Here is a 26,013-nt window from a genome sequence, read left to right on the forward strand (position 1 = left end):
TACTAAGAATAAGACCCAGTTCGGTCGATCCGCTCATGCAGCATGCTTTGTTGTCCCATATTTCATTTAATGAAATCTGGTCACCCTGGCCCTGCAAACAACAGAAGAAGAAAGGTCTAATTTATTGAAAAAAAAGAATGAGAGAGAAAAGGAAAATGCAACAACAACAAAAAAAGTTTAAAAATTAGATCGAACAGTTAACGTTAGATCTAACTTAAGTTAACAGTTACTAGATCTATTCTAAAGACGTTACGTTGGCATAAAATTACCTCAGGCGATGTTCGTGCAGGCTCCACTCCACTTCACTACCGCTACACTACGCTCCACCTACTAGTGTAGCGGTAGTGAAGTGGAGTGGAGCCTGCACGGACATCGCCTGAGGTAGCATGAAATCTGACTAAGTCTGATCGAATGAGAAAGAAAAAGAAAACTCAAAAATATGAAACTTTGAAAGAAGCTATCAAATTCTTTAATAAAAGCTGAGGTAAAAATAGTCAATTCTCACTGGTTGCCATCAAAGGTCAAAACCAAGGAAAGAAGAAGCTTTCATTTTCACTGTCAGTGTCAGTAACCAAACGTCGTGGGATCTGCTCGAGCCCCAGGGCCAGGCACAACCCACAACGCCCATGTTCAACACAGCCATGGCTCGCCAGTCATCCCGGCCCGACGAGACCCCGTGCGATGCGCGATGCCGATGGAGCTTTAAAAAAATGCAAACTTACCACGGCTGGGAATGCGTCATTATCATTTTGTGGACAATGCTCAACCCAAGCACCAACTGGAACAATTTCATTCGGTCGTCTGTCAAGGATCCGCTGTGTTTGACGGTGAAATTTACTATTTTTCGGTCTATAAACTTTAGAATTCATATTTTTAACTCGACCCACCTGTCGCAGCAAATTCGAAACGCGAATGTTGTTTTCAAATTTACCGCTTACCCGGTATACGGTATCGATTAAAGATCGATTATGGTACAACCTTTAATTCCAGTCTCTTTTTTAAATTGAGATAAAATACATTATTTAGGAACATATTAAGCGAATCATATTTTTCAAAAATGTGATTTAAAATATTTTATTGATTCTAATTAGTGAATAAAAATTCAATTCAATTATTTTATTGCAACATAATCTTCCGATGTTCAGAGACTTGAGTCTGGCAAAAAACTAAACTACAATTTTTCGTGATGAAGCCTATTTGATGTGAGGCCGCCTCTCTTTACGGCGCATGCAATTCTTATGTACACATGTCTAATTGGGAAATCACGAATCCTTGAAAGAGCTGTTCAAATTCCATGGGAGCTAAATCTCAATATACTGGTACCAGGTACATGTATAACGTGTTAGTGTTAGTAGCTGAGCTGAGACTGAGACTGAATCCGAGTAAAAAAAAAGTCGTGGACGTGGTTGGCGTAACGTTCCAGACCTAGTTACAAAAATGGAGAATTCATCTGAAAACGAAGAACTTCAGGAATTTCTTAGGAAGGTCGATGAACTGGGTAAGACAATAATTTTAAACGTTTTTCAAAATTTCAGAGCAGTTGTTTGAAATTTGAAAATGACAATTTGAAATTCACACAACTTCAACAGAATGAGACGGTCAACACAACAATAAAAAGTCATAAATAATATTAATTGTCAAAAAAATATAACGTTAATCATGCAAAGACCAATTACCCGGTATTTATTAAAACAAAAATTCAAAAAGTAACAACTTAAATACCGGTGGCGGTAGACAGCTGGCAGCCGTCTGTTTCGAGGAGTTTTTTAACTTTTTTTTATTTTTTTATTTCTCCTCGTACACAGACGGCTCGCTAGCGTGCAGCCACCATTAGGGGACTTGCAATGCAAAATCCCCCCGTCGGGGCTCTTCAATTTTTGTCTTTAATGAATAAAAATTTTGAAAATTAATGCGACCAAAATGCAAATTAATATTCCCTCTTGGCATTAATTGCCAAAAAACTGAGAAAAATCAAGTTAAAAGGAACAAAAACAGTGACTTACCTCGGCTGTCGCGCAAATTCACTTCCCCGTTTTATCCGATCTTAAGTACATAAACATATGGCCATTGAGTCCCCTGTACAGATCGCGCTAGAACTTCGGTCTCTGTATTTGGTGAGTGAAGCCAACGGAGTTCAGCTGAACAACCAACATAACAGAGACCGAAGCTTTTGGTCTACGGTGGCGGTAGACAGTTGGCAGCTGTCTGTTGGAGTTTAAACATTTTTATTTTTTTCTCCTCGACTTGGCCTGGCTTGGGTCTTCAGTCTTGTAGTTGTACACAGACGGCTCGCTATTGTGCAGCCACCATTAGGGGGTTAACAATTTAAATTCCCCCCGATCATCGATTTTTGTCTTTAATTTATTTCATAAAAATATATAAAAAGAACTACCAAAATAAAGGGCGCTAGTGTAGTTTCGCACCTCCCGGTTTAATGGTTTTCAAACATGTACAATCTCACCCTAAATAATTCACAACCTAAAATACTTGCATCTGAGCCTCCAAAGTCCAGTAGAAGTTGAATATTTGCCGTTTTGACACTTTTTTAAAACAAAGTTTTACACCTATTTCGGAATCACTCGGTCGCTTGAAGCTCAGCGCTGCACATAAGCAGTCGGTACGCGTACAGTACGTACCACCCACTTCAAAAAGATTTTTTCCCCTCTTTCAGCTTGCACCAAGACAGTATTACGGTAGTGGTTGTGCAGAGTGGTTGATGTTTGTTGTGTGAAGCCGAAGGTGTGTGTGGGGTGTGCGTGTGTGTGTACTTGTTTGAATGAAATAAGAAATGTGAAAAACCACTAGACCCTACCGTAATACTTGGTGCAAGCTGAAAGAGGGGGAAAAATCTTTTTGAAGATACCATAGAAAAACTCGCTCTTCTTGCACTTCACGAGGTGGTACGTACTGTACGCGTACCGACTGCTTATGTGCAGCGCTGAGCTTGATCAAGCGACCGAGTGATTCGAAATAGGTGTAAAACTTTGTAAAAAAGTGTCAAAACGGCAAATATTCAACTTCTACTGGACTTTGGAGGCTCAGATGCAAGTATTTTAGGTTGTGAATTATTTAGGGTGAGATTGTACATGTTTGAAAACCATTAAACGGGGAGATGCGAAACTACACTAGCGCCAAATAAAGATTCCGTTTTGGCCTGAAATGCACCAAAATGGAAAAATAAACTTAAAGTTAAAAGGGGGAAAAAACAGTGACTTACTTCGGCTGTCGCGCAACTTCACTTCCCTGTTTTATCCGAACTTAATACATAAACATATGGCCATTGAGTCCCTGTAACAGTTAGGCCTACAGATCTAGCTAGAACTTCGGTCTCTGTATTTGGTGAGTGGAGACAACAGAGTTCAGCGGAACAGCCAACATAACACTAACAGTAACAGAGACCGAAGTTTTTGGTCTAAAATACCGGTAGCCTCTGTATTAACAATCAACACTGCACAGACATGACAGACTTAATATTAAAAAATAAAAATCTAAATGAAAATCAACATTGACATCGCCTAGGTTGTGTGCCGTAACATTAAATATTAAGAGTTATGGCAAGTTCCCACAAGGCTGCTCAGTCCCCCTTGTCTGGGCACACGTGTATCTGCGCGATTCTAGTAAAAGGAGATATGCAACGAACACAGACTTTACACATGCAAATGCAATAGTATGGTTGGAACTACCCCTTATTGACCAATAAATTTTCAAAGCATCGTATCTGCGAAAATATTTATTAATTTGTGCAGAAAATTGAGCAGATCAGATTCCCATGTTTCGATCGACAACTCCAATTCAATTCGCGTATATATCGGCGAACAATGAATACAACGATTTTACATTTGCTCATTTGCACCCTTTTGAAACCGACCACCCGCGATACACTAAGTTTACGGCCGATTCTTTTCACGGTGGCGAAATATTTTGACTCGTCCAAATCATTTCTATGATGGCAACATGCTAAATGATCATCTCACTACTTCCACTGTGAGCTCCAGCACATGATTCGACGATGGACAACGGATATTTGTTCTAAAGCCGTTTCCTATCTGATTTCTTGGTATGAACAACTGTTTTTTATAAATTCTACTAAATTTTTACCTTTTTACCCTTCTTTTTCTCTCGTAAAATTGATTCTTACCGTTCCTATGGACACTGCGCCTACTCTCCCGCGTGTATCATTTGTAATACGCAATAATTTTAATGCGCGCAAGGTGGTCAGTTTTAAAAGAGGTGGTCCATATGTGGTGGTCTCACATAGACAGATAGTTCTAAAGATAGATCTAAAAAAAAAATCCTACTTAAAATGCTGGAAAAAAAAAAGAATTTTGGGCATTCCATATGATGGCCTCAATAAAACGGCCTTGACAAACTCCCATAATCGTGTGCAAAGTGAATGGGTGCACAGACATGGGCATTCCATGTGACGGCGTCAAAATACAGCCTTGACCAAATCCCTGAATCGTGTCCAAAGTGAATGGGTTCACAGACACGGGGTACCATTTTTTTTTCAATCTGAAAATGACTGCCCAATGTTTTTTCCAAGAAAATCCTATCTATTTCTTTAAAAAAATTATGAGAACTTGCTCATAATAGGCCTAATGTAAGGAACATTATTAACTGAAAGATTTTTTGAAAAAAAAAAAAAAATCCTGTTAAATCTTAACTCAAATTGTTAGGTGCGCAGACTTGGGGACCACCAACATAAGTTTAGACTTCTTCTTACAGTTTTAGATCTATCATTAGACTAATATTAGAGGCTAGATCTACTTGACTCTTCATCTTTCTCTTTAGATTTTAAATTGCCTCAGTGCAAGTTTGGTTCTTAGACAGTAGAGGCGCTGGTTAGAAAATTGGGATCATCCCAGCTTTCCTCAGTTTTCAAAGATTTCTCCATACAAGAAATCTATGAAATAATGAAAGTTCATTCACCTGTCAATTGCAGACATCAATTGAGGGCACTCGTGACCTAGTCAATGTAAGTTGGATCTTAATATATCAGGTTTCATAAGATTATTGCAAAACGGCAAGTCATGAAAAATAGGAGGTGAACTAGGGGGTATTGAGGTCACTGAATCTATTTTTAGCATGCACTCTCAATCCCTGTAATAGCTGTCTACAGTATGTCTCACAGGGGTAAGTGAAAAAAAACTGTCCCCATAAATTATCGGCATAAACAAGACAATCTCAGTTTCTCTCAAGACATGATTTATCCTGGTTTATGAAGATATCCATGTTTTCTGGGACAATTCAAATTTTTGGACCGCCACCTCTACTGTTGTGTTGGGATTTGCAGGAGAATGTTCCGAGACAGTAGAACTTCTAATAATAGAACCTAACGTTTGTCATTAAGCCTTAATTAGTACTCTAGACTCTAAATCTAAGTTAGGCTAGCTAGTTCAGAACTAACTCATTTCTGATGCGTATCCGGAGATCTGGGGAGCGTTACATGAAAGGACTTGTCGGTCGTTTATCTGACAAGTCCTGTTTTATCCGACAGTTACCATGTAGTAACAGTGACTCTCTCACACTCAGGCAATCAAAATCAAGGAAATTTGTCATTCTGAGTCCAACTTGTCGGACAAAAAATGTTGACGAAACGCTCCCCTGGGCCCAAGACTGGGGGGTGTTTATCAAAGGTTTAAGTATTACGTAAAGTCTCACTTAGTTCCGTGCGATATACATGTAAAAGGCATGACCGCATTTGCATCATGCCAAGAGGACGCGCACTACTGCGTATTGATGATTAACTATCGATCATTTTTAGAAACGTGTTGATAATGCAAGGTGGTAACGCATTAATATTCTGAATTTCTGATTTTGAGAATTAAAATTTTCCTAATTGCCTTGTTATATTCCAGATTGAGTAAAGTCACACAGGGCTACTTGTTCATATAATGACAAGAACAATACATGATTCAATTAAATGTTTTTGTTTGCAGAATTGGATATAATGATGATTAGGCCTAATGATGATGTTTTTAATAATGGACCTAAATAATGATAACATGATGATCTTTGCAGAATCTGTGGTAAAGGGTGATCTAAACGTGACCGAGGATGTATCGGAGCAAGTCAGACTTGAGAACAAGAATCCAGTCAACAGGACTGTCATCAATACCAATGCTTTCAAAGATGATCAAGCCCCCTCTCAACCAGCTCATCAGGTAAAGTAGAATATATAACACCAGGGCCCTGTCTTACACATAGTTACGATCGATCCAATCAATCGTAACTCTATGGAAATCCATCAGTGTCATAATTTTTTCTACTGGAAATTTGAAAATGTCCTTTGTAAACAAAGGAAAATGCACCAAATTGTCAAAAAATTAATTACTTTATGGATATACATTAATGTCTAGAAACAAATTTTGAACAAATATGCATTTCATTTGTTGACTTTGCTGACTTTCCATAGTTGTGATTGATTGGATCGATCGCAACTCTTTGTAAGACGGGCCCCAGCTAATACTAGGCAGTTGAAGTTAATTCCCTTGCCATCAACAGGTAAGGCTTTTCTCTCCAATATTGATATAAGAGAAAGAAATCCAACAATAAATTTTAAAAAGGCCTCATGTCATGTCAGTACCCATACGTGGAATTGAGAAAGGAGTGGGAAGGTAAATTCTGCTATTGTTCCTCTGCAGTATGTTTTCCATAATCATTTTGTATCCAGAATTTCAAATTCAAATTCATGTATATTACAAATGCATCCCTATTAGTGGTTTGTAATATTTTTTACTTCACCTGTTTCTATTTCCTTCTGTAGATACCAGCTTCAACAGCACCGATGAGTGCATCTCAGGGTAAGTTAGTACTTTGTGGCAAGCATTGTCTAAAGTCACAAGTTAGGGCTACATGATCTTGATGATAGTGAAATATTGTAACATTGAAACTTAAATGACTCTGCGGTATAGTACAAAAGTACTGGGTTTTATATGTTAACCCTATTTTTACTTTGGCTGACCCTCTTGGCTATGAAATGTTGGAACAATTCAATTCAAGACTTTATTCCAGACACAACTGCATAAGCAGAGGTCCATATAAACAGACATCATAGTATACATCAATACAGACATACAGAGATAAAACTAGATTAAACAAAGAACAGATGATTATGTATAAATAGTAGAACAAGGTATAAAATAATCACACTAAAATTATACTAGAAATTAACAATGAATACACAAAACAAAATGACAGCAATGTATAATTAAGGAAATATTTACTAATGGCAATATGAGTAACTTGTTTTAATAAAAGACAAATATACGTAACTATTTTAGTAGATCACGACTCATCACTCTGCCATTAAATTGTTATGCCAATGCTTCCACAACACTGATGTATACCTAGTACAGCTGTGCAATGGGGTAACCAATATACTTACAATAGTATTTTCAGAAATACAAAATATCTGTGCAGATTTTACACTGTGTAAAGGATGTGGAGCTTCAGCCTTTTATTTTCATTCAATCTCAAATTGTTTTTTTTTCCAGAAAACATATTTCAATACATACATTGTGGATCGTTGGCTTGGAGGTGATACCACTCCAATTATAAAGTATGATAGCTTTTTTTGTTGACATTGAACTTTGAAGTACTAAATTCTTTGATTCAATTTCATCACAGATGGCTTCATGAAGGCAGTTGAACGGGATGCAGCAGAAAGAGCAGAGAGAAGGAAGGAAGCAAAGAAGAGGGCAACAGAATGGAAGGATAAAGGGAACGTGGAATTCAAAGAGGGCAATTATGAGAAGGCCATAGAACACTACACTGAAGGCCTCACCCATCTCAAAGATTTTGGTGTGTTGTATACCAACAGAGCTCAGGTAACCAATTGAAGATATAATTATAATAGCTGGATTTATAAAGCGCTCTTTGCCAGAGGATACAAAGTGCTGCTATTATTACCCCGGCTTCAGCTCGAGCTACCATCACCGGCGCTCAGTGCATGCAAGGAATTACTGCTAACGGTCGAGTGCATCACAGTGCAGATAAATTTCTTGCTGAAGGAAAACACGCAATGGCTACCATTCTAACCCACGACCCTCTGTTTCAAAGGCGAGAGTCAGAACCACTAGACCACGACACACCCATAATTCTGGTCATCATCAAGTTCCTCGAATGCTTGGGCACCTAGGTAGCCAAGCTGAAACCAGGGTAATGATAATAGCAGGACCCGCTGGGAGAACAGTTTTCGGAACTGAAGTGGCTACCGTAGGTAAATATACTGTTATGATTATTACTATAAAAACAGAAAATCCGTTTTGATTCTTCATGTGAAAATTCATTGAATTTACCGTTGCACGATGGAATTCTTATTTTTGCTATGGCAAAGCGGAATTTCCTTTTTAGATGGAATTTGAAATTGGATTACAGGTTTCCTTTCACAATCCGAAATGACATTTTATGAAATGGAAAATCACTGTCTCTAGACATGTTTTTCCATTAGGATAGGTGGTGCTTTTAAAAGATATTTAACAATGAAAAAAAAATGAAAATGAAAATCCATATTTTATTGTTCGAAATAGACATGAAATGACATACTCCAAAAATTTGCTTTGCCCAATTGATCGTGGGCCCGGCAGCAGCTGCGCAGCGCCAGATCGACGAGGCTCTATCCCTTTAATCGTTGAACGCAAACAGGGTAGCAGCAACTCCCATCTTTTAACATCTTTTGGTCTGACGCAGCCAGGGTTTGAACCCCCGACCTCCCAGTTGTAAGACGGACGCTCTACAAACTGAGCCAACACAACGGTTGTCGGCTAGAATGAAAATGATCATATATTGATGTTTGCAGGTTATATTTGTTTGAATCGAACTGGTTCAGAAATGGCTAAAATATCTTAGGTACCGACATGGGTCTCATTTGAATGGAATTTCTGTTCCTCTTAATATGTGTGCGATCCATGTACACAATCTATTTAGAAGCTGCCTGCAGAGATCAACAGAGCATGGCATACACTGTGACCGTTATCATACAGGTGTAAGTGAAATTTGAACCATTATGCTAAAAAGTCAAGAGCGGAATGTCAAATTGTCAATAAACAATTGTTTACAATATTGTGACACAAATAGCATCTATTCATTGAACTTTCAATTTCACAATATTTCAATATTATTGTCTTACAGTAATACCAGACCTGCCAACCAGTACGTTTTAGCCGTATTTAGTACGTTTTTGCAACCAAAATACGGCAGTACGTTTTTTCTTTGAAAAATACGTTTTTTTGAATTTTTTTTTTTTTTTAACTAAATCGTAATTTATTGAGAAAAATAATCTCTATATGTCTCTATTTCATAAAACGTGCGCAAATATGGTTATTAGATCAATGTAATTTCAGGTAACTTGTTTTCTTTTTCAATCATTTTGAATTCAAACCAGGGTGAAGATATACACATGTTTTAATGTTTTTTTTTCATTTGCAAGAGCAGTGCGCATTTTAGCTTGCATGCAGCTTGAGCGCCGCGATGAGCGAGTGCGCCAAGCATTTTATTATGAAATACACTTTTTTGGGGAAAAATACAGTTTTTTTAATCACAGAATACAGTTTTTCATTCCCAGAGGTTGGCAGGTCTGTAATACAGTAATAATACTAACCTTCATTTGTCAACATTTCTAGGCATACAACAAGGTTGGTCGTTACGAAGAGGCCATAGCCGATTGTGACCTGATATTGAGACTTGAACCTAAGAACACCAAAGCACACATTCACAAAGGGAAGGCATTGCTTGGACAACTCAAGTATGAGGAAGCTGTAGACAGCTACAAGGAGATACTTCAATATGACCCAAAACAACAGAAAATGGTGGACAGTAAGTATATAATGAGGGGGGGGGGGGACGAGCACCGCGCAGGCTATAGCTGCTTGTGATTTCCAAAGCATGCACAGAGGGAATGCATTTCTTGGACACCTACATGTACAAGGAGATAATACAATATGACCCAAGACAACAAAATGGTGGACAGCAGAGAGGGGAGGGAGGAAGGTCAGAGTGTTTGGGGGGGGGGGGTAGAAAGAGAGACAGAGTGGGAGAGAGGGGGGCAGAAGGGTGATTCCTCTATATTAGCATGCATACACACAACCACATAGCTGCACGAATATTACTCGGCAGCAAAGGAGGCAGATTATTATTCCAAAGAAGAAAAAAGAAAGAAAGTAATGGAGGAGGAGCTGGAGAAAAGTATGAGTAATGATATTTATTTTTTCCTAAGTTTCATGTATGGTCCACATTGTGCTGCACTCTACCCAGGTGAGAGAAATGGGTACTTGACAGGAATCAATGACTTGAAATGCTTTTGCACTGTAAGCTGGGGTATTAATATCCAAGTCCTCCTGATGTGCATAGAGGCATTATGTCTTAATGTGATTTGCGCTATGCAAGAACTGTTTATTATTATTGTGTACAGTTTGTCAGGCCTTTCCTCTGTAAAAAAAGTGAATAATAGTTATCAATATCCTTCCATTCTAGAGTACATCCTTGAAGCCAAACAGGCAATGGTAGCAGCCGAATCTGAGGAAGCTGCAAAGAGAACACTAGAGGGCGGTGACATGCATTCTAAGACCATGACGGATGTCTTATCAAAACTTTGGCGTCCCAACCAGAATCTTATGTACTACGCTGGAGGAATGAGAGTCCTGAAAGAAATGATACAGGATGGTAGGTGGAGTTTAAAGTCCAGGGAGTGTTTCGGAGAGTTACACAAAACTTTGCACACAACTTTACAAATGGAACCTGTTCTTAGGTGTCAGCTACATGATAAAATGAAGCACAAGAACTGACCAGCTGGGCCCCGTCTTACAAAGAGTTACGATCGATCCGATCAATCTCAAGTATATGGAAATCCATCAATGTCTTTTTTTTTCTTTTGGAAATTTGCTCAATGTCCTTTGAAAACAAAGAGAAGCATAATGAATTGTCAAGTACACAGTGAATGTATGAATATATGTCATTTGTAGAAAATATTTTGAACAAACGTGCATTTTAGAAGTTGACGTTGCTGGCTTTCCATAGTTGCGATTGATCACATCAATCACAACTGTTTGTAAGACGGGCCCCAGTTGTACGAAAAATCATGCATTAGTTCAAACGTACAGATGTGTGAAAGTCATGCCTGACTTACGAATAGCTTTATGTAATGCCTTCAGGTAGTATTTTGTAAAGCCCCTTCAATGTAAAGAGCTCTACATACATGTGTGCCTTTTGATTGCCTATTAGTACTTCATTGTGAGTCTGGAGCTATTTATGAGATAGTTGAATGAGACATGTATGACTAATGTTGGGTTATTATCATGGCCTTTTTTGCAAAATGGGTCCCATTGGGTTTGCTCCAACCGAACCCGATGCTTAGAAGATAAATAAATCAAAAATCTAAAATAAAGAAGAACTTAAACCTTAAATCATCCAAGTGGACCTTTGCAATAACTTTCATTTTCATTTCTGGTTTTTGTCTCACCTGCATAGCAGAGTGAGACTATAGGCGCCGCTTTTCCGACGGCGGCGGCGTCGGCGACGGCGGCGGCGGCGTCAACACCAAATCTTAACCTGAGGTTAAGTTTTTGAAATGACAGCATAACTTAGAAAGTATATGGACCTAGTTCATGAAACTTGGCCATAAGGTTAATCAAGTATTACTGAACATCCTGCCTGAGTTTCATGTCACATGACCAAGGTCAAAGGTCATTTAGGGTCAATGAACTTAGACCATGTTGGGGGAATCAACATCAAAATCTTAACCTAAGGTTAAGTTTTTGAAATGTCATCATAACTTAGAAAATATATGGACCTAGTTCATGAAACTTATACATAAGGTTAATCAAGTATCACTGAACATCCTGCATGAGTTTCACATCACATGACCAAGGTCAAAGGTCATTTAGGGTCAATGAACTTTGGCCGAATTGGGGGTATCTGTTGAATTACCATCATAACTTTGAAAGTTTATGGATCTGATTCATGAAACTTGGACATAATAGTAATCAAGTATTACTGAACATCCTGTGCAAGTTTCAGGTCACATGATCAAGTTCAAAGGTCATTTAGGGTCAATGAACTTTGGCCAAATTGGGGTATTTGTTGAATTACAGCCATAAATTTGAAAGTGTGTTGGTCTAGTTCATAAAACTTGGACATAATAATAATCAAGTATCACTGAACATCCTGTGCGAGTTTCAGGTCACATGATCAAGGTCAAAGGTCATGTAAGGTCAAAGAACTTTGGCCACGTTGGGGGTATTTGTTGAATTGCCATCATATCTCTATAAGTGTATTGGTCTAGTTCATAAAACGTGGAAATAAGAGTAACCAAGTATCACTGAACATCTTGTGCGAGTTATAGTAGTTTTCAAAATCAGCACTGCTGCTATATTGAATCGCGTGATGCAGGTGAGACGGCCAGAGGCATTCCACTTGTTTTTTTTTTTACCTACTAATTCAAAGGATGAACTTTCCCTTTATTAGGGTTAATTAAACCAAGAAATGCCACCATTATATTAAAACTTGCCTTACATTAAGACGTTTTATGCCCTTCAACACCCATGTATATGATTTTATTCTGTTCTCACTATTCATTGACATGTAGATACTGCTAGGACACTCTTCAGAACTGGGAAAGGTTTTGATTTATTGACTGAAGCCCATATTCAGAGGTAAATGTTTTCTTTTCTTTTTTTATAATGATAATTGTGATAAGAATGATCATTCTGATTATTGTTATATCTATGTGCACATTGGTATCCGAGGAGAATGGAATACCCATATAATCTTTATTCAAATGATCACCAAGAATTGGGGTCACCTCACCTCTCTTAAAGAACTAGTTCAGGACAAAATTTTACTTTTATTTGATGCACATATTGGCCAGACAAGATATTACAAACATAAAATCATGTTTTACCTCTCAAAGTATCAGGGATATAGTTGACGCTGGCCTCAAGGGTACATTTTGCAGGCCTTGGCCCTAGTCATGTGTTCAATGTCAATGGAAGAAGGTTTTCTCTGGTAGCCTACTGGGAAGTACAAGCCTCAATTACCTCACAGCTTTGTATAGAATTCATATCCATTTTTTCCGAAACCAATGCCAACGATACACAGTTGGCTCAGTCGTTAAAGTGTCTGCCTGTTGAACCAAAGATTGTGGGTTAGAGTCCACCCTGGGCAGATAACTGAAGCCTGCGATGTGTGTAAATGCCTCTGCCCTGTTCCATAGATGCAGGCTACTATACAGTGAAAACACTCCGTCCCTCAGATAGGACATTAAATGGAGTTCCCGTGTAGAGGAGAGTCACCACCTTTGAACGTTAAGAACCCACTGCACTATTCGTATATGAGTAGGGGGAAACCCTGGTGTAGTGGTCCACCTGCACTCCCCCTAATCAGTTATATCGGGAGAAGAGACCTGAGGGTCATAGTGATTCAGTTTGCTTTTCGCCTCCCAGGCATAGGTGACGCTAAACAAATAATAAAAGAATAATTATAGTTTTGGTAATTCCTCCTTAATCTAAATTATTTTCAGGTGTTTGTCCAAAGTGATTGATGGGAAGAAAAAAGCAGAAGCAGTTGAAGTAACCCATTCTCTTTTGGACCTCATGAGTCAGGTTGTTATCCAAAATGGTAAGCTCTTTTTCAAGTTATAAAGGTTGTACAACTAAAGGCTTTATTAGGACATTATGAAGAAGTATTAATATGTATTATGACAAGTTAAAGGGATGCTCCAGGCTGAAGATATTTATATCTAAGTAAATATAGTAAAATTCACAGAGCAAAATGCTGAAAAATTGATCAAAATCGGATTACAAATAATGAAGTTATTGAATTTTAAAGATTTGCATTATTCTGGTGAAACAGTTCTAGGCATATCTTCATGAACATTCATTAGGTGGACTGATGTCATATCCCCACTTTCCTTTGTCTTATGTTATTACATGAAATCATAATTATTTCATTTTTTTTTCATAAATGTGTAAATGATGTGTCTCCATTATGATAAAATAAGTTGCAGCAAGAAATTTCTAATGCATTTAATCAGTTGTCAATCCAATTTTAGTTTTTGGTAGAAAATTATTTTGAATAAACTTAATTTCATGTAATAAAATACAAAAGAACAAGTGGGGATATGGCATCATCAGCCCACCTAATGAAAATTTATGGAGACATGCCTAGAACTGTTTCACCGGAATAATGCAAATCTTTAAAATTCAATGACTGTTATTTGTCATCCGATTTTGATCAACTTTTCAGCATTTGCACTGCGAACTTTACTCTATTTATTGAGATATAAATATCTCCAGCCTGGAACATCCCTTTAAGTGAAACAGGCCCCTGTACTGATTATGTATAAATGATAATGTTTAATTACACATAATGTTCAATTATTCTAATGTTCAATTATCCTAATATTCAGTTATCCAAATATTCAATTTTTCTACTCTCTCAGATGAAAACAGTCGAGCTGTCGTAGAATCCAAAGACTTTGCTTCCACATTCCTTGGTTTGCTTGGCTCAGGTAATCCTGACATATCAAGGCAGTGTGTTGCTCTCCTGCTGAGGCTCACAGAGAATTCTGTATCCAGGCAACGCATCATCACTACATTTGATAATGCTAGGTAGGTATATCCTCATGAAATCATTTGCAAACTTGTTGATGCATGGTATTTTGGTGTTTACTGGATAGTGGATCGACTACTAGTAATTTTGCCACTGACCCTCTCATGACCTAGTCTGCACACACAGACCTTCAATACAAAGTCGTAATACATAATACAGAGTCTGAAGAAGTGAGACTAAATTCACTAATGTACTGTGGCTGCTTCTCGCAAGAGTTTGGAGTGTTATTAGTCTTCACAGTAGACATGATATAATTTATTAAAGTGTAAAACTTGAGTCTGTGCTTGCAGGCTACTCATGACCTTCGTTGCCCGATTGCGACCTGAAAATGATTTCACCAAGATCACCGACGCAGATAAGCACATGCGGGATAGTGTCGTTTAATTGCTTGGAAAAAGACCCAACATCAGGATAGAATGCATTGCTTTTTTTGACCATTCTGTAGGGCTGGGACTAAAACCCGGGTCCCGCCCGGAAGCTTCGGGTACCCGGGTAGAAAAATCAATACCCGATACCCGAAAATTGCTTACCAGTATAACGTATATGTATTTGATTTGTATTGCGTAGTGTAAGACATGATTGTAACTCATCACAAAAGTACACAAGTCTCATTTTGAACCAATTACCCTCGAAATATCCATAAATATACAAGTTTTTCAAGTAATGATGATGTGACAGATTGTTCAATCGTCTCCATGTTTCTTTTGCAACGGAAAAGCAAGAAGTAATACAAATTTTGCTTACCCGTGTGGTATCGGTGAGAAAACAGATCCTCTGAGAAAATCTTTCATAATTCATATAAAATATAGGAAAGTGGAATTCTAGGTCGATTTTGGTACGAGGTGACAGAATATTGCAGACTTGTTTCGATGGAATATTGCGTGGGGCACGGGAGGCTTGCAATGCACATGCCTACTATATTTTCATTCATAAATTTGCTTGCGTCGCAGTGGTTGGATGACGTCACCTATGGGGTTTTTCCACCAGTCATATTTCAAGCGACATGATTTTCAGGTACCCGGGTACCCGCCCGTAAATTACCACGGGTACCAGAAGACAAAAAAACCCGAAAGTCCCAGGCCTACCATTCTGAGAGCTGCCAAGTAGCACAGTTTTTCAGTATTTAGTACTGAAAAAAGAGAAGAATACTGATGGTTTCATGCAAAATACTGATTTCTAAATCTGTAGTTTTATGTGTTGTCCCCTGGTATTTCTTTGAAAATACTGATTTCCTCACCAAAATATTTATTTTTCAGCTTTTGAAATACTGAAATGTACCTGTTCAGGTTGGCATCTTCATCTCTGCATTCCTCAGAAATTGTACATTTTCTGCCAGAATAATTTGGCACATATTTTATATATGCGCATATGAATACGTGGATAATCATTCTATTAGATTTCATGAGCTCATAATATTTATTTTACCACAACTGGCATTTATTTTTACATTTCTTTTTGTTTTCCAGCTTACTCGTTGGCCTGCTGGCATATGTGCAGACTTCACAGAATGGATCAGTAGAAGCTGCGAAGGTTTTGAATAACCTTGCACTGGAGAACAAGTAAGATGTAACCTTTTCAAATATTCTATTGAACTTAAATAAATATCAAGTGTGGAATGTTAATTTTGACTAGCCTAATAAGAATATTATGTCGTGGGACGGGGAGGGGGGGGCTTTGAATGAAACTTGCGATTAAGTACATGTAGTCCATGTTTATGTCCTATAAAAATTAAAAACCATGTTATGAATTTCACGTGTTTTTGCTCTCTATCACTCTGTACTTTGTTCTATCTCCTTCCCATTTCCCTTTTTTGTTGCTTTTTCTTCCTCTCATTTTCCCCTTCTCTACCTTTATTTGCATTCACCCATGTCTTTTTTCAATCTCTGTTTTTCTTTCTCAGATTCAGTTCCCAATTCAGGGACAAAGTGGATGATCAAGTTCTCCCAGCATTTGAAAAGTTTTTGGTAAGTTCTCATGTTTCCAAACTCATGTATTTAATCTAAGGTCTATATCGATCCATCATCTGTGGCATATAAAAAATTTCCAATCGTCACACAGACATTAAGTGAAAATAGCATGTGCAAAAATCTTGCCCTCGCTTTTCGTGTATCCATCTGTTTTATAGCAATGTGGTCCTGCTTTCATTTACTAGTATTATTTTTTTACAAGTTGATCTTCTTTGATAGACTTTCTGTGAAAGATCAGACTGAGTTTGTAATAGAATTTCCCTACAAGTAAGTTAGTTGCTGATGGAATGGTCGCAGACACTTTATGAATGAGAAAACAAATATTACAAATGGGCTGAGTTATTGTCATTCTGATTTTTTGTTTGTATAAATATGTTAACTGAAATTGTGAGCGCTTTGGGCCATGTGGGAAAAGCGCGTTATAAATATTGAGTATTATTATTGTAGAACGATTGTTTACGAGTCAAATCAGTTGTAGATGGAATGGGGTAATAAGACCACAGGACAGTCCTCCGGTGGGTTTATCCTATAAGAGCTTGAATCAAATTTCAATGAGCAATGCCACAAAACAGAGGGAACAAATCACATTCTGAAAACCATTTCTTGTGCATCCTTCATTTTCCAGACACACAGTATCACGTCCCAGAAGAGTGACGTCTTCCCATCATGCATTTCTTTCATGGGGAACATGGCGCATGACCCGGTCATCAGGAAGCAGATTGCTGGCAGGAAGGAATTCTGGGAAGCCTCCATTCAAGTTTTGGTGAGGCGAGGTGTTTCCAGTAATTTTGAAATCAAGAACAAATAGCTTTGTTTCCATTTCAAATACCAGCAGTTGCATTGCCAAGTGTCATCTTGTGTAGAATTGTATGAGACATATATCCTTCCTTTTATTGTTACATCATTATCTTTCTTTCATGGAGCGCTAAGTGAGATGGCATACAGGATTAACGCAAATGAGTGATATTGACACTTAGGCGCAATTTGCATGGGTTTATCAATGAAATGGATACATTTTGAGTCCCTTTTCAAATATCTGGTGGATGGAGTTATAGATATCATGCTGAAGTCACTGTTTTAGACTTCTTACAATCATATTGAGATCCTACTATGTAGTCTATCTTATTGGGCAAATTGAAGAAATGTGCAAGCTGTGCACTTGTATTTTGCAACCAATGGAGATCTGTAAAGACATACTACATGTATAATGCCCTCTTCGCCTTTATGGTGACTACGTGTATGAATGAATCCTTGATCATTATCAGCTTTTGAGCCCTGTTACCTTGGTTACGTATAGGTAGCATAATTGCAAAGTTACCATAATAGATAGATCATTATGAAGAAATGATCATTATACAGGCCTCTTACCTCTTTGAAAAACATTATTTCTTAATTCCACTTATTCCAGATTCACTTTAGGATAACCAAATATGACGTTTTGTCTGTTCCTTCGTTATTTATTTGTTCATCTAGAAATACCATACCAAGCATCTAAACAAGCCTAGCAGTAGAGAAATGGTCTACACCACTCTTGGCCTGCTCATGAATATCTCCATGGAAACCAGTCAATCATTCAAGGACCAATCAGAAGGGTTATGCAAGGAGCTGCTTCCTTTAGTGAAAAGTGATCAAATTGATATTCAAGAGGTATAGTAATGTGTATTGAAGAAATAGTTATTTGAAAGTGGGAGTTAACCAGGCAAAAAAAATACTTTGTTTATTCATTTTTTTGTGGGGGCGGGGGGGCTTCTTTTCATGATCCACTGCCTTAAATCTGGAACATTGGGTAAGCTTTAACATTGCTGTGAATAGGGCTTTTCCAGGGCTCTTCAGCGTTTTGGGGGCGAAATCAGCCCGAGCCCCCTTGTATTTTTTTCCTGCAGTTAACTGACTAACACTATGTGCTGTCTCTCATTGACTGTGTTATGAATAGCTAGTATCAAAATGTACCTTTTAGATAACTAATAATAATAATCAGCATATAATTTTATTTTTATTGAGAAACTAAAAAGAATTTCAGAGGAAAAGTACTTGTCTCGCTACTTGATAACATTATTATTCAGGTAGGAATATATTGATTTATAGTGAATTATTGTGTTTTAACTTTAAAGTGGGCCTGTATAACAAGACTACACTGCTTAGAATGTTGCATTATGGGTGAGAAATCCTGGCCAGATTTTTGTAGTTGAGAGCTTGAGGTGGTGTTATACCATGCTACTGGTTGGTGTTTGCCTTGAAAATAAACTTGTTTTCTTGCCGTGAGCCAGAATCGTAGGAGAAACTACCCCAAATTGATTTGGAATGGTTGCTTATAATGCATACATGTATAACACAATATAAGAACTGGGAACCATTTCATGAAAGCTGTTATTATCTGACAGTTAACATAGTAAGACATCTTGATGCTTCTCAGCCTAATCAAAACCAAGGAAAGTTTTCAAATCTGACAACTTGTCAGACAACAAATGTTGATACTGATGAAGCATGTCCTTGCCATTTTTTGTTCCAAGTTACTTATTAAATTTGACCAAACTCATATGATTAATCAAAATGATAATATAGATTGTTGTGCTGACGGTGCAACTCTTCATGTTTCTTTGCACACACAATCATAATCATAATCACATAAAAAATGATCATGAAATTATCCATTTACACAGCTTACAAATTCACCATTTTATAAATCAAAACTATTTTCAATTAATTTCTAGAGGGCAGCTGGATTGCTAGGCAGGGCTCTACCTCACTCCACTGGGGCAGCCCAGGCAGCATGTGAGGCTAGGATACCCACCATTCTACATCAAACCCTTCAGGTATAGTCAAACAATTTGTGTTTCATAAAGGACCATGTCGATATTGTCCCACTGCGTTCTTTTTACTCCGGAATTCATGGTACAATATGAAGGGGGTGCTTGGGAGCAGGGGGCAATCATTCCTTTTATTGAGGACTAAGATATAAGGAAGGCACCTTAACAAAGGTCACATTCATATCTTCCATGCTGGAATCCCAAACAATCTGTTAATTTGGGCACTCATAAACACTCATAAACAACAGGTCCTTATAAGATGAAAGGGTCCTAAACACATTTGTAAGGGGGCATTTTGAGGGGTAAAAAGGGAAACTCTTTTAGGGCTACAACATGGATTGCTGTCCCTGATTACTTATTTGTTTATTTCTTCTATGCACACCATATGTGTTTGTTTGTTTTCCAGAATTCAGATCTGTCTATAGAATCCAAGTCAGCACTGAGTCGATGCCTTGTTGTGTTCACACAAATCAGTGAAGAAGCCAGAAATCAGATCGCTCAAGCTGATCCAGGTGAGAACACGTTTTTTTATCCAAACTATTTCTGTTAAGGAGCCCTTTGAATATTTATTTATTTTCATTTTTTTCTTGAGGGAGGAGAATCTCCTTTTCTCAGAATAGATAAATGATAAAACCAAGAAATCTATACTTCTATCTATCAATCAATACCAATAATGATATTAATTCACTAAAATTTGGCAAACCTGTTGATATTATCACACAATTGGATGGGGCAGATGTCAAAACCTTGGCAATATCATTTCCTCTGTGCATTGTATGTACATGCATGAGCTAAACCACCATGGTAACTGAAACCTGAACCAGGATATATGTCACCCAAAGTACCCTGCTTAATGTGGGTAATTAGCCCACTATGTATAGTGAATTCGGGATATAATAAAAGGGAAGTTCACTCTGTTGGTAAGTCAGTTCTTATAAAAGCAGAAAAATTACAGGAAAAAAAAGGTTTTATAAAAATCCTTCAAAGAATTAGAGAGTTATGACAATCCAAAGTTTATGATTTGTGACTTCATATGCAAGCAACTCTTCCATATATCATTTAACATCAATTTCATGTAACAATATTTGTCCTATTGAAGGGGGTATAAGTTTATGTGTCTAATGATGTATCCACCCCACATATTTTATATCAGGCCTACCAACTACTCTTTTTTGAAGATTTTTTTATCAACCAAAAAGAGGAGCACTCTGTTTTTCCATTTGCTTAAGATGAAAAATAAATCAGCCCATATATGTATTTGTGTTGTGGTGTAAGAGTTGTATAGTTTTTCAGCACTTGTAATTTCTCATTGTTGAAATATAAGAATGCTAAACATGTTTTAATATTTTTTTTAAAGTGAGTGAGACACACCTGACATCGAGCAGAAAAACTCGCACCATGCTTTTTTCATTTCCAAATGTTTGCTAGCCTGATATTTATCAATATTCAATCCATTTTTTTATTTTCAGATCTCAGTTGCTTCCTTTCTCTCCTGAGTTCATCCAGTGATACAGTGGTAGCCAACATAGCTCTCTCAATCGGCCATTGTATCCAGGTAGAAGGGGTCAGCGAAAGGCTAGCCGACACCGACGTGGTCAAGACATTACTAGCCAAGACCGACACAACTAATGAGACCATAAAGCAGAACTGTTCTATTACACTGGCTAAACTAGCCACGTCACACCAAAGGTAAAGACAGATTATTAGCACAGGCAATTTCAGTAAGAGTCAACTCTAAATGCTAAATATACTCAGCTTCTGTAATTCCTTAACTCAAAACGCAAAAAGTTAGCGCCACAAAATGTTATGAATTTTTTCATTAAAGTCTCGCGCAACTTTTGAGACCAAATTCGCGACATATGGGTATAGCATCGCGACATCACATGACGTTTTAAGAGACAATGTCATGCCGAAAATGGCTAATTTTTATACTTTGTGTACAAAGTCTATGGGAGATAAAATTCATAAAAGGGTGATTATTTCGTTCTAATCAGTCTTCTTAATTAATTTAGGGTTTAATTTAGTTGTTAAATGGTCTGTAATAATTTCCATTGAAAAAAATCAAAGAAATACGTAGGAAATTCTAAAAACAGAAATATGTAAGGAAAAAATTGGCTTTCGCAAGTTTTCTTTGTGGAAACCTTTAAATTAGATTACAAAGATGATATCTGCAAAAAAGAAAAAAATTTGAAGCGAAATTGGGTGTTAGATATGCAAATAATGTTTTTCATTAATAAATTTGCATATTTTATTCATAATAAATAGAAAATGTTTATTTTCAGAATTTTTTTAAATACCATATTGTAGTTTATGTGGTAAGGAATGTGCGTGCCAAATTTTGGGGCAATCGCACGAACGGCGGCCGAGATCAGAAGGGAGGTCATCATGCCCGCCCGCCCCCCCAGTCCTCAATATAGCCCAGTTCTTTTAGGGTTAAAAGGTGGGGGTTGAATCAGTATTAGCTGTTTCACTATTGCAAGTAACTTGCAAGTGAACTTTTGATCTGGATTTAATCATAGGTCTGACAATTAATTGCAGGTTTTTACTCGCTGGTCTGGTTCTTACAACAAACTGAAGGGGAAAAAAAAAAAAAAATTTCACTATTTACGATTGATATATTAATTGCAATTTTGCATGAATTAATTGCAATCGATTGCATATTTTCTTTCAACACCCCATTAGTTAACGCTATAAACGCTGGGCTATTTTGATCCCTTTAAAAAAAATATTTAACAAATCCCTCGCGTCGTTTGGCAAGGCATTTATATACACATGCCTCTCTCCACCCAGGTGTAGTAAATGGCTACCCGGGAGGGAGGAATTCCTTGAATTTTCAAACGCCCAATCAGGGTAGCCATGCCAAATCCGTTATATTAGTATAGGGTGCTTAGAACATTGTATCAAAATACATTTGGATGCATGGTGTAGGATGCAACAATTGGCCAATTGGAAGTATGTGGCAACGTGGCTTGTCATTAGGAAATATGGCCTGGAACTTAAGTGGGCCAATCAGATGCAGAGTTGATAGCCCTTCATGAATATGCATGAGCAACATGACACAACTTTTGTACAAGTGGTATATAAATGTTGCATGATCGTATTGTTATCTCTCTCTTTTTTTTCTGTTATTCCCTTTTTCTTTCTCCATTTTCAGGCACTTGGAGAGACTACGTGACCTTGGTGGTATCGGGATTCTGCACACCTGCTCAAAATATGCCCTGAGGTAACCTGAGCAATCAAATACTTCATCTTGATATAACCTCTTCTGTCCAATAGATCCTGTCACTACTGACGTGTAACCCCAGCTCTTTTTTCACAGACATGCATCAATGGCTGGAGCCCCCCCCCCCCTCCCTCTGATGTGGAAGAGAGCTCAAATATAAACAGCTTCAAATCCAACTTGTTGAACTCTTAGACCTCAAGGAAAGAGAAATCTGACCCAGATGAAAGTTTTGCTTGCTCATGTTCAAACGCTGTACAGTGCCATTAAACTCTGTGCCCCACAATCCTTCATGAAAAGTCAACAAGAGACAAATCAGTTTTGAACTTCAAATGCCTACGCCCAAGGTGTATCCAAGGTATAGATACAATTTGTTCAGTTTGTATTACATCCACCACTAACGTTCATATTATCATGAGAGGCTTGTGGGTCAACTAATTTCGCTGAAGATGATACAAGAGAGCACAAGCCACAAGTGAGAATCAAACAGTGAATCCCAATTGCAGGTACAGATAAAGGGTTATCAATAGAACTTTATATGTAATAATAATAATATGGTCCATTATATTTCGCAGCTGCTTTAATTGCATATACCCCGTACTCTACTGCGCTTGATACTTGGTATCATATTATTACCCGGCTGTAGCTGAGCCGGCATGTAGGCGCTAAAACATTCAAGGAATAAATACTACAGGGTACCTATTCACCTCACCTGGGTTGAGTGCAGCACAATGTGGGAATATTTTTTGCTGAAGGAAAACACGCCATGGCTGGGATCTGAACCTACGCCCCTCTGATTGAAAGAAGAGTGTAACCACTAGACCTCGACGTAGTGTTTGATCAAGTTTTTTTAAAGGGGAAGTTAATAAATTTCCCTTAATGTCATTTTCTCCTAAAAAAATGAAAGTGATGTTGTTTGTGCCATGGATATATTATTAGAATCATCATTTCATACCCATTTGTATTAGAGAAATATTCTTTTTCATCATAATCCAGTGAAAAATTGGAATTTATGGGATTTATAATATCACATAATTGGGGGAGCTGATGTGGCGTCACAAATGAAAAACTTTGAAAAATTGTAAATATCTTATTCTTTGAAGGATTATCATGAAACTTTCATATTTGTTTTCTAATTTTTCTGCTTTTATTAAAATAAACATTTCTTCAGTGTGAACTTCCACTTAAATCTCTTTGAAAGAGAAGCACCGTGATTAATACATTTTGCAGAGTACATAGTGGTCTGCCGATCTCATAGGATTGGTAAATTGCCAATTTGTCTATCACCAACTCGTCCAGTCACCACATGGTCTACCTTCATTTAGTCTCATGCCATTCCGTCCATCAACATTTTGTCTAACATCCATTTGGTCCAATAACCATTTCTTCCAATCATCTCTTTGTCTAATCAGTCACCATTTTGTCTATTACCATTTCGTCGAATAACCAGTTGGTCTAATACCCATTTTCTTTTCATTCATTTTGCACTATTAGCACTTTAGTTTAATTAGACCAAATGGTATATGGACTAAATGGCTATTGGACCAACTGGTTATTAGACGGAATGGCATTAGACTAAATGAAAGTAGACCATGTGGTGAGTAGACGAACTGATGATAGACCAAATGGTAGTAGACGAGTTGGCAATTGGACGAATGGGAAATAAACCACAGGATTAGCATGAAGGAGTGATCTCACAATAAGGTGCATGCATGTATTATGAAATGCAAGTATTCCATTTTATTTGATTTATGACTCATTTTAATTGGAAAACATGTTTTTCAAACTGTTAATGTATTATACATTAGATTGCATAGTATGATATTGATATTATTTTGTCAATTGAATGTGTTTGAAGTGCTTAATCAATAATGAATAAATAATGATATTGGATTGTAAGAATTATGAATATTGTAGATACCATTATTTTATATTTCGGGAGGTGTAATAGAAAATTAATTCAAAAGAGGGGGGCATGGGCAGGCTGTGCCCCCCCCCCCCCTCTGGATCTGCCAGTAATAGAAGTGATAAATAGCGTTTTTTAGGAAATTATTTCTGAAGTGAAGAAGGACTGTGATTTATGGTTTGAAATTGGTTGATTGATTGATTGACTGATTCATTGCTTTGTTTCTTTTTTTCTCATTGATTAATTGAATGAATGATTGTTAGATTGGCTCTTTTGACTGATTGTTTAATTCATTTTTTGAATGATTGAATGATTAATTGTTCGAAACATTGATTAAATCCTTGAAATAATAATTGGAAATTGACTAAATAGACTAACATAATCATTGATCTGTATAAATCTACAATCAATATGCATGACACCACTTGATTCGACAAAATGACAAAATTTGATACCCTTTGAATATGACCCAAGTTTATTTTGAACCCGACCGTGTTCTGTGTTCTCTCATTCCTGAACGAAACTTATTTTTGATGAAAAGATTTGTAAGGTGGAACTGATAACATGCACCCATTATCATCAAATAGACATCACACATGTCATAACTTGGAACAAAAATTTGACAGACTTATACTGTAGTATAGTTAAGTATAGTTGTTTTTTTTTTTTCAAATTAGATCAAACGCAATTACAATAATGATAAAAATCATAACATAAAAGATATCAAAATGAATACGCACACACACATTCGCACGCACACACACACACGGATACATCGCTCATGGCAACGTCCTCATCTTGATTTAAATATTCATGTACCCATATTCATAATCACCCATTTATGAATTTCATCTCCCATGTCGACTTTACACACAAATTATAAAAATGAGCCATTTTCGGAGTGACATTAATTATCACATAAAGAGTCACGTGGCGTCGCGATTCTATCCACGTACGCCACGAATTTGGAAAAGATATTTTTGCACAATTTCTCGAATCGAGGCGGTGCCAAGCTATTTATTATATCTATATTCTTCATTAAGCAGATATACTATATCATCCATTGACCATCGGATCGGGGTCATCCTAGCCACTAACCCGTCTCTGTGGTCTAGTGGTTAAGGCACCGTCCGGCGTTCAAAGCTGGGAGCCCGGGTTCGATTCTCGGCAGAGACATTTTTTCGGCATTACCAATTTTTCCGAAGGGCAGATAGCTCTGGGAACCTTGATTTAAGCTATGCCTACCATTGTTCTCTTCATCCATTTCATTCACAAAATAGTTAAATAAAAGAGTTGCCAAAGCTGTTGTACATGTATAATTTCACACATATATATATATATATATATATATATACATATTTATATATATACAGTTGAGGTCAGAAGTTTACATACACCCAGGAAATAGTTGACACTTTCCAAACATCATAAAATTTACTGTATCTTATAAAATATTGTTGTTATCATGACGAATTTGATATTAAACAAATGAGTATATCATGCTCC

The 26,013-nt window shown here is 37.3% G+C and overlaps 2 protein-coding genes across 2 annotated transcripts in view; one reads left to right on the forward strand and one right to left on the reverse strand.

The window, feature by feature from the left end:
- LOC129266445 (uncharacterized) overlaps positions 1-1,000 on the reverse strand; it is a 13,784-nt gene extending 12,784 nt beyond the window's left edge. Inside the window, exon 1 of the mRNA XM_064103406.1 lies at positions 723-1,000. Within this exon, the coding sequence (XP_063959476.1) occupies positions 723-869 (147 nt within the window). The 5' untranslated portion in view covers positions 870-1,000. The remainder of the gene's footprint in view (positions 1-722) is intronic.
- On the forward strand, positions 669-24,867 carry LOC129266444 (tetratricopeptide repeat protein 12-like). The gene is made up of 17 exons (XM_064103405.1): positions 669-1,498; positions 6,022-6,164; positions 6,767-6,803; positions 7,630-7,829; positions 9,624-9,816; positions 10,474-10,662; positions 12,584-12,650; positions 13,517-13,614; positions 14,438-14,606; positions 16,074-16,166; positions 16,508-16,571; positions 17,200-17,337; positions 18,048-18,221; positions 19,286-19,387; positions 19,788-19,893; positions 20,851-21,070; positions 22,536-24,867. The coding sequence occupies exons 1-17, from the start codon at positions 1,438-1,440 to the stop codon at positions 22,606-22,608; spliced, it is 2,127 nt and encodes a 708-aa protein (XP_063959475.1). The 5' UTR covers positions 669-1,437; the 3' UTR covers positions 22,609-24,867.
- Positions 24,868-26,013: the final 1,146 nt, after the last annotated feature.

Source organism: Lytechinus pictus, chromosome 8 (assembly GCF_037042905.1).
Source record: "Lytechinus pictus isolate F3 Inbred chromosome 8, Lp3.0, whole genome shotgun sequence".
Classification (NCBI taxonomy): Eukaryota; Metazoa; Echinodermata; class Echinoidea; order Temnopleuroida; family Toxopneustidae; genus Lytechinus; species Lytechinus pictus.